General features: G+C 43.0%; 1 protein-coding gene across 1 annotated transcript in view; it reads right to left on the bottom strand.

The window, feature by feature from the left end:
* Positions 1–9,851, bottom strand: part of drosha (drosha ribonuclease III) — an 88,242-nt gene extending 78,391 nt beyond the window's left edge. The window contains 11 exon segments of the mRNA XM_054623256.1: positions 451–537; positions 791–877; positions 2,369–2,449; positions 3,761–3,921; positions 4,936–5,077; positions 6,529–6,820; positions 8,262–8,330; positions 8,423–8,957; positions 8,960–8,989; positions 8,992–9,276; positions 9,683–9,851. Of these exon segments, the coding sequence (XP_054479231.1) occupies positions 451–537; positions 791–877; positions 2,369–2,449; positions 3,761–3,921; positions 4,936–5,077; positions 6,529–6,820; positions 8,262–8,330; positions 8,423–8,957; positions 8,960–8,989; positions 8,992–9,274 (1,767 nt within the window). The 5' untranslated portion in view covers positions 9,275–9,276; positions 9,683–9,851.
* Between the last annotated feature and the right edge of the window lie 212 nt (positions 9,852–10,063).

Here is a 10,063-nt window from a genome sequence, read left to right as displayed (position 1 = left end):
CTGCACCCTGTCGAATCTAATTAATCTTAACCTCTTTTTTTGTAACAAAAATTGTAAAACATGATCCCTTGAAATATCAGCCTTGTAATAAACAAAACAATCCACCAGAACAAATCTGTGCTTTTAGTTAAGGTTTGTCCACACTAGTCCTATCTGAAGAGCTTTTAGTCTGCAGGTCATTCATTACTTTCATTGAGAACAATACAAAGCCTTCCTTCTTGAACACAAATGTGTATTCGAGTATGAAATGACTCTCTGAAGGTTAAGAAAAGAAGAAGTTGTAAACAACCCTGTTAACCTTTTTTGTTCATTTTGTTAGCTTTACCATGACGCTTTCATGGTCCCCCCGAAACACAATATGAAAGGAACGGCGTATAAATAATAAACATGACATTAAATATTCAAAAAAACGGGGGAAAACAGGGAGAAATGACTGTACGGCAGGCTTACGTTGGTGAGAGGCGTGTGGGAGAAAAGAGAGAAGCCTTCAAACAGGTACTCGTGGTCATCGTACTCGATCACCGTCGGCCTGTCAGTCTGAAACGGAAAACAGCAGCACCACTCAAAACACACAGCAGCTGAGGTACAGTGCAGTGAATATATATACATACACATATACATACACACACACACACACACTATGATTACTGCCATGGCAACGTATAAAATAAGTATGAAACATAATACTAAAATCACAAGAAAATGAATGATTTAATGGCATAAATAACATTCTATTGTATCAGATCAGCAACTTTTCTTTAAATTCAGGGTTTTGACAAAAGAGACGTACCAGGAAGTTGGTGGGAGGAGACACAGTGATCCTGTAGTGGAACAGTTTTCCTGCGTTGTTGTTCATCGGACGACACGGTTTCACGGGCTGAAAGAAACACAGTCAGTAACGTAGCTCATCCTCTTTAAATCACAACCTGTGCTTTGTTCTTACATCGTGCTGTTACACCCAAGAGTCCGTTACACATATAAAGATCCAAATGATATATGTTGTCTCACTTTTTGTCCACACATACCCAAAATCGGGTTCCGTCCCACAACGTACCTGCTCATTTTCTCCTTTTTAGAATTATCTCCATATAATTGAATGTACAGTTGTCTCTTTTGGTTGTTTTTTTCCCAGTCACATGAAAAAACATTTTGTGAATACTCAACACTATTGAAGACCAAAGCATATTTTTGGAAATGATCGTGATAACTACGGAAGCCCTGAGAGGCAAGTACGAAAATTCTTAAGTTCCTTCAAAAGAAAACTGCATTAGTGAATCCAATGTTGTAATACTCATTGTGGCCACAAGAGGCTGAAGCACAGTACAACCAGGAGGCAACCAATGCTGAATTTAAAGCTGCATTCTCTCTCCTGTCCATCAGGGGGCGACTCCTCTGGTTGTATAGAAGTCTATGAGAAAATGACTCTACTTCTCTCTTGATTTATTCCCTCAGTAAACATTGTAAACATGAGTTTATGGTCTCAATCTCTAGTTTCAAGTCTTCTTCAATACAGCATGATGTTCATTTAGTAAATGATGCGCCATTTAGAGTCAAACAGACCATAAAGCTTTTTCTTTCCATCTCTTCTTAAGTCAGAAAACTACTTCGATGTGACTTGTTTTCCTCTCATAGCTTCCGTAGTTTACAGAGATCAAACCCATAATTTCCAGCAATGCCTGATGACTGACATTTTAATTGACAACCTCTTAATGAATGCGGTCACATTTCCCATATACTGTATGAAGCCATAAAAAACAATTAATTGACTAAGAATTTCCTGGTCAGCCAAGAGCGTAACAGGCAATTAGTCATCTAATCAACTAACAAGGGGACAAGCCCCGTTAATTTAGAGAGTAGAAACCTTCTATAGCCAACGTTTGATGTTAATTTACCTCCATGCTAAATACCACAACACAAACTGGCTTTACCTCCTCCCTTTCTCCTTAAATATAAAGAATAAGATAAAGGAGAAATATCACTCCTGTGGTAAATGCAAGAAAAATAAAGAAAGAAAATGTGTTTAACTGCTCAGCTGAAGATGCATCACTGTGGGGAGTGTTTTTTGTTCCAGAACAGAGAAAGGCCAGAAAGCCAGTTATATAAAAAAAACTGAAATCTCAGCGCCAATAATCGATGAGTCACTGGTGTAGATCAACTGCCCTGTCGGATCCGTACAGTAATGTACATGTAACATCATCATTTGATTCTTTCGGGATGATAAAATCTCCCTTATTGTCCCTTTAATGCAATGGGAAAACGATCACTGTATAGAGAAATGCATTTTTGAGCTGCCTGGAATAATGTCCTTGCCCCTCTGTGGCACAACTTCAAGGTTATGAAAGAGTGATTTATTCACGGCGCGTCGTACCTCCTCCCCCGGGTAGATGCTGTGGCGGATCCCTGTACGTCTGGCCTTGGCACTGCACTTACACAGGGGACCATCATTCATCTGGACGGACAGAAAATACGTAAATCAGACACAATTGCTTCACTTGCCATGTACAACGGGAGGGCTGCAGAACGTTTCACATCTCACAACTGTGTTCTCCTGACCTTTACTCCGGCACTGGAGTTCGGAGTTTTTTAAGTTAATAGCGTCTGGGCAAAGTGAAGGTAAACTCACAGCACAGAAAGAGTTTATTGACAGTCATTCATTCTTGAAAAAGGAAAAAACAAACTCTTTGATAATCTTCGAACACTTTTCCAATCACGTAGTCAGATATCAGACCTCAAACTGACTCGTCTACTGGAGGAAGTGATTTCCAATATTTATTAAATCGGTTTCAAAGGATCAGACAGAAGGACCTGAACTTAGTGGCCTCAATCAAATGTTGCTGCAAATGCATTGAGAGTGGAAAAACACTTGACAAAGTATTACATCATGAGGTGTTTATGCATTATAGAAACACTGGCAGCTAACTCGTTATACAAGAGCAGAAGAACTGTTGTTGTTGTTGCATGAAAAAAAAAGGTTATTGGCATAATTTCTGTTAAAGAATTCAATCTGTGTTTAAATCCTAGAGGTACATGTTCAATTTGAAGTGGTCTTTATTATCTATTTGATTTGCATATCTGAACCTTCGTTTCTTTAAAATGCATGTAATTCTTTCGCAGGGCTTCTTTAAAAGCAATTAAATAGTCCATGAATATGAGTTTACAGTTCAGTACAATCCTTCCTCGGCATCGTGGAGGTTGGTTTATGGCTTTTTGCCCGTTGCACTCCTTGTATTTTTGGATTCTTCTTAGTTCATTTTGTTTGTACGTGTTTCGGGTAACAGTGAAACAAGCAGTGTATGGAGTATAAACGCCGTCTGCGGAGGCTCGCTCCACGGCGCCAAGCGTGAGTATATACAAAACTTTAGACTTCATTTGAATGCGCTGTTCCAATAGAATGAGATACACTAACTGCTGTCGGGGCAGTATCAGACGTTACAAGGGCATGTTTATTAGGATTTGAAGCTTTATTATGAACTGCCAACTACAATCATCTGTTTATTTTGTGAAAAATCATGTAAAAGTTGTGATGTAAAGTATGAAAGTGAAAGTCATCACGGGGGTCAAATGTAATTGTATTTATGACACACGCTTCTGAGCTGCATCTTCAATTCATCGTTAGGTTTCCAGCTTTCAGCTTGTATCCACCCCTGAACCTCTCCTGTCCCCAAACCCTCAAAAACAAAATGTGGTGGAGAAACGATTGGAGAGGAATATAGATTTGGTTTTGTACTATAATAAAATGCGACAGAAGAGGGAGACCAACCTGCCCGTGGTCGTTGTACCACAGCTCCTCGTGCAGCCGGTCGGGGTGAGCCTTCTTCCTCTTGATCTCAGCGATGACGTCAAAAACCTCTGAGTCAGAGCTGCTGGAGCAGGTGCTCCCTTCTCCGTCTGACTCACAGTCCGACTCGCTGCTGCTGTCATCTGAAAAGTGCAAGAAAGGTCTTTAATCATGGCGGCGTTGTGGGGCTGACAACTGAAACATAATGCGGTGAGCCGCGGAGGGTTCAGTGGTTAAGCTCCGCGGCTCAGCTCTGCCCTTCAGAAGTATTATACAACATAAAGTCTCAGTACAGCTATCTGTGGAAATGTTTTCAAATGGTGTGAACTCTGGCTCTGCTAACTCCTGTAGGAGGAATAATCATCCACACAATGCTGGTGAGAGAGCAAAAGTTTCAGATCTGTTACCTTATGGGTATTTTTCTCATTGTTTCCTTATGGAAGAAATTTTAACAATTCATCGTTTTAAATATTCTTCTTCATTATGGTTTCCAGCCAGATGCAGACTTGAAAGCGTTCATGAGATTATAAAGAGCACGACAGTTGCCAGCGCTGACATCTGGCACTCGTGTGTTTTCTTTATTTCTCTCACTTTTCTCCTCACTGAGACGAAACCTCGCAACAAAATGAGGATCATAATTACCAGTCAGCTGTACAGTTTGTGCTTCTCAGCTAAGCAAAGTCTTCAAACTCTTATCAGCGTTTTTTTTTTTGGTTTTTTTTAGCTCGAGCGCCTTGATTGTGAAGTCGGCGCCCCGGAGCAACATGTTTGGCAAATTAGATCTCCCTGAGCGAGATTGATATTGTTGCAGTGCCGAAGGAGACAATCAGGCAGGCCGCCCTGCAGATAACATCATAAACACTGAACTTAATCTCTGCCTCAGCCTAATGCACTGCTGAGGAGACAGCGAGTTCATATGCATATCAATTACAAGAGATTGCCGACAGATGTGTTAACTGTTTGCACATTGTTGTTTAGCTGTTGCACTTAAACGGAACAAGTTGCACGTTACAAAAGTAGAAAAACACCACAAGAAAGAGCAGGTAGAGGTCACCTGACTGCGACAGATATCAAACATTTTGCATAGGACAAATTATAGCTATATTGACACAGGTTATTTTCACATTATACCCAACTAGTTTTGCAGGACTGCACACCTGGATCCTCGTCTAGTTTGGTCTTGGGCGGGTCCCACATGGGCCGGACAGCCTTAGCTCTCTCCTGCCTCCTCCCCAGCTCCTCCTCAAAGCGCTCGTACAGGTTACGAAGTTTACTGGTTCCCACCACAGTGGAGTCCCCCTGGTCAAAGAGAAATTAAAGAAACATGTTTTACAACTTTTAAAAGGTCAAATAGACCAAGTGCAGATAAAAGCCCCAATGGTACCAAAGTCTGGCTGTTTGGTTTCTTAAATACGTCATTGATAGTGTTGCAAAATTCAGGGAATATTCCAATTGGAAACTTTCCATGGGAATTAACGGGAAATAACAGGCATAAAATGGATAGAAACAAACTTTTTACCAGATGATACCCTATGTTAGAATTTAAGAAATTCATTTGAGATGATTTTGAATTAAAGGAGTTGACTCATTTAACATTGTACTGAACTTTCATAGAAGAACAAAAATCCTTCGCTATGACCCCCTCCTTTTTCTCCCAAAAATCTTCCCCAACATAAGTTCTTATAAAAGTATTAAAAGGTACAATTTCAGCATTTTATGCGTGTTAATTAATAAGTTCACTAATAAAAGGTATGACTTTTATATTGAAATTGTGAAAAAATGATTATACAAATCCTCAAATTAGAGAGCTTAACTTCACTTAAACCTAGTCTTGCATAGTTTGCAGTATAGGAGAGAGGTTATGTGTCTGTTTGAGATTAAAATCACTCATCACACATATTCTCCAGAAAGAAGAAGCCGAGTCATTTCAGAGACCCTTCGATGTTTCTTCTAGAGGAGAAAAGCCAGACCTGTGGTCCAACGATCAAAGTGGGAGCAGGAGGCCTCGGCTGTTGTTAGCTTTTCAAAAACACCAAATAAGGTCAAATGAATCTGTTTTTAAATATATTCACAAGGGAGTGTTTGGACATTCTGCAGTCAGCAATAGTAGCCTGCTGTGAGCTGCCCTCTCTGTGCTACAAAGCACCAGTGTGATTCAACAGTCTTTTGGCACAGCTATTGTAACTCCCACAGGTAGCGTCCTCACGGTCACAGCAGAAAAGACATTTACCTTCACTTTCATTGAAAGACAGGTCAGGCCTTGGGCAGAATGTGTAATTTGTAAAGGAAAAGAAATAGCTGAGGACAGCATGAAGGAAGCACTAATAAAGGTCAGAGTTTTAAAAGAAGAAAAAGGGAGTTGGCACGATCCGAAAAAAGTCCAAAGACATCAGAAAAGCATTTGAAAGGACAGATGGCTGAGTCGTCTTTTGAGTGCTCGCTGTTACCTGAACGACTAGAGAAGGTACAGCGTTAAAGAGAAGATAATCTGACTCTTTAACTCCACCGTTAAAAGATGGCAGACAGAATGATGAAACATTATAAAACAAGTCTGTGCTCAGTGTTAATGGGCTCTTTGTTAAATGCAGTGAATTAAAACAGGTCATTTCTGTTTAATCTACATTTAGCAAAACTGCACCCAAAGACATGTTTATGGCTGTGGACTCTGAAACGCTCGCAAATGAGTATAATAACAATTAGACATTAAAACAAACAATTAGCAACTGAGAACAGGACAGATTAAACAGTACCACTTGGTCCATGGGGTCGTTGGAGTAGTTGTTCTCAGAATGTGTGCAGCGGATCCAGGCAGGTTTCAGCATCTCCTCTTCCTCCTTGTCATCATCCCCCTTCTCCTTCTCCTTCTCCTTGTCTCGGTCTCGTTCCCTCTCTCGCTCTCTGTCAGTGGAGGCCTCCTCGGATTCTCTGGTCCTGACGGAGGAGTAGCTGCGCTCTCTGCTGCTCAGGTTGGAGGAGCTCTCTGACCTTCTGTCCCTCTCCTCCTCCCAGCGTCCACGTTTCCTGTCTCTGCTCGTGGACCGACTGCGAAGAAAATGGAGGTTATGACCAATGAAGAGAAGGTCGCATGATGTCACCTGAGGCAGCTCCAAGTGCTGAATGAAGAATGTGAGATATGGTTGAAAGCCACAAAGTTATCAAAGGGGAGCCGCAGGGCTCAACACAAACTTTTTAAAGTTGCCGTCATGCAGAAAACCAGGCATCAGCTTTTGGATGACCCAACTGATAAAGCGGATGCCATTTCTAGTCACATTATTTTAAGTTATTTAGATACTGTGCAGTTATAGCTTGATAATGAAAACATCACATAAAGAGTAAATACTTTAACACATTAACGGTTTGTGTTTTAATTGATCATGTCATGTTCTTGTGATATACCTAAAGAAAAAAATCTAAAAAGTAACTGGTTGTTTGTTCATCAGTTCCCTCCCTTTCAGATGCTGGTTTTCTGGATCTCTGTGCTGATTCCCACTCAAAGTCGTGTGGGTCCCTCTAGTGACACCAACACCAGCTTGTCCATCATCTCTACTATCAGAGATGAGCTCCAATCTGTTGTAATTTCACTGAGACAGTTGAATCCTCTCTCTTACAGATGAAGAGACTGCGGTGCACATTTTTCAGTTTGCTCTCCCTTGTTTTATATAAAAAAACAGTTGCAACAGTTGGCAACCAAAAGGCAAAGAATTGGTTGCCAATTTCTCCTGGCAGGCCTTACTGTTTAACCCTGTACGAGCTCCGCTGATTTAACATGTCATGTCAGTCACATTGCTAGTCATTGGCAACATCATTCAGCCTGTGAAAACAGTGTTAAACACATGTGGTGGTTCTGGAAGAGCTTGTGTGAGACGATTACTCCAACATCACCCGAGTTTCTAAGCTTTGACTACAACTTTTATCAAAAGAATGCCGTTATTGGGGTGCTCTGGCGGCCTGAATAATATATTTACTATAACAATGGCGGGTTCTTCCTTGGCCCTGCTACACCCTTCCACTAAGTTTCATGAACCTTCACACAAAGAAAAACAAACCAACCGAAAACACAAGCTCATTGGCCCAGGCAATGAACAATGGAGTACAAAGAGTCCTAGCATACTAGGAAGTAGTGTGTTGAGTATTTCATTTGGTGTAGAATGTTTAAAGTACACTTCCTTCAGTGATGTTTCTGATGCTGAATTTAGTTTTTTGGACCAAACATTCTACTCCATGCATATTCCAACTTAATCTAAATGCAGTTAACTCATAGATATGAACTTTACTTATCATGGAAGTATTTCAAACTAAAAGAACACACAAAAAAAAAAAACATACAAGTGGCCCAAAGCATTTGTATTAGATTAAAAAACAACAACAACATTAAAACTATCACCACACAATGGTACAGAAATGCATATCACCATATCATACCAAGTGCTGACAAGCGTTTTACAAGAGTTCTTAGAAGTCAAATACTGGACTGCATGTGTACCTTCGAGGCCTCTTTCTGTGCCTGTCGGGTGACTGGGACCTCCGACTCTCTCTGTGCCGATACCTCTCCCTGTGAACAGACATTCATGGTAGTAAGAAAGGATCATTTCACAGATTGATCCCAGTTGGTCCCAGCTGGGAGAGTTACTGCTGTATGTGTACCTGCTACGCTCCCGGCTCCGGTGTCTGGGGGAAGTCCGGCCTCTGTCGTACTCAGACCTGTACCGTCCGCCCTCTGGCCTGCCCCGTTTGTCTGGACTCCTCCCGCGGTCCTTCCTCTCTCCGGGAAACTCCATTTTCGGCCTATCGCCATGGCTACCGTAGCCGTAGCCCTTCTGCCTGTGCTCCTCGTGGCGGTACCCTCTCTCCGGAGACCTCCTGTTGTCCATGGGCTTCTCGTACTTGTATTGCCCCCCCTGCCTGAAGCTGTGGTCCGGTTTGAATGAGCTGGTGCTCTGAGTGTAGCCGGGGCTGAAGGTGGGAGGAGGGAAAGGCGGGTGAGGAGGATGGGGGTAGTTCATGGAGTATGGAGAGTGGTAGTTCATGGACTGCGACGCCATGGGGGGTGGCATGGATTGGTGCGGTAATGGCGGTGGGGGCACAGGAGGCATCATGTAAGGGTGGTAGGCATTCTGAGCAGACACCTGGGACCCCGAGGTGGGACCACCTGTGGAGCTGGGGAGGGGAGGAGGGGGAAGTTGGGCGGGGGTTCAAGGAAGCCCTGCCGGACCGGGGCTTGGGGAAAGGCGGGCGCATTGGGCACTGGTTGAGAGAGCTGGGAGTCGGGGACGGCGCTGGCGGAGGGTAGTGCATGAAGTCAGAGTGCGGAGGCATGTAGCCGCTGTTTCCATGGTAGCTGGAACTGGGAGGAGCCTGAGGGTCGTAGTGGTACGGGGGAACGGGAGGCTGGGGAGGCGGCGGCCTCATGTTGGTGGGTCGGTAGTTCTGAGAGGAGCCGTGCTGGCCCGGAGGAACTCCTCCCCTCGGGCTGCCCCGGTCCTGATGGAAAGACATGACTGTGGAGAAAAGAACCAAGTTACAGAACATGAAGCAAAGTACAGACACCCCCATAAGAGCTCCACCCTACTCTCCCTGGATGCATATTAAAGGTGCAGCACCAGACACTGCAAAGGTAACTAGACTGGACAAACTCAAACCTCTAAAAGGGATTTTAAAGCTTTCTTTACTAATATTAAAACAATAATAACACTTTGTCTGTCTTTCTAAATACACATAAAAACACACCTGCGTCATAACAACATAACTAAGTGTCATTATTATACGTGCAGCTCATCATAAGCCAGCAGAAAACCGTTACACCTGATTGCATGCACTGCTGCAGCTGTTTAGCATCATTAGCTAGCTACTGTTAGCCACATGTTAGCAAGCCAGCTAGCATAGCGCACAAGTGGAACACATTACCTTTATAAAAACACAGAGGATTGCTAGCACAAGAAGTGTAGCATTCCGTCTCCTCCACTAGTTAAACAATGTCAAACTACACCCACGTTAATGGTGTTAAACGACGTGGATGAAGAGAAGCAATACGACGCGCTATCTGCTGGGTAACACGCGTTCCGAGCGGCCGTGTTTCTGGTCGGAGCGTTTAGAGCGAGGGACACGGGTGGACCAATCACGTTCGGTCATCCGGCTGTGGGCCAATCAAACACCGGGGGAGTTTTTGAAATGTTTCTCACCGGACTGGAGCCGCAGGAGCACCACTGGAGCATTTAAACAGCCCGCTGTATCATCTGTGTTTACCACATAATACTTTGTGTGTTCCTTCATAGTTCTGATGTTTCA

Source organism: Anoplopoma fimbria, chromosome 21 (genome assembly GCF_027596085.1).
Source record: "Anoplopoma fimbria isolate UVic2021 breed Golden Eagle Sablefish chromosome 21, Afim_UVic_2022, whole genome shotgun sequence".
Lineage (NCBI taxonomy): Eukaryota > Metazoa > Chordata > Actinopteri > Perciformes > Anoplopomatidae > Anoplopoma > Anoplopoma fimbria.
The sequence above is the reverse complement of the archived record's forward strand: the minus strand, read 5'-3'. Positions and strand labels throughout refer to the sequence as shown.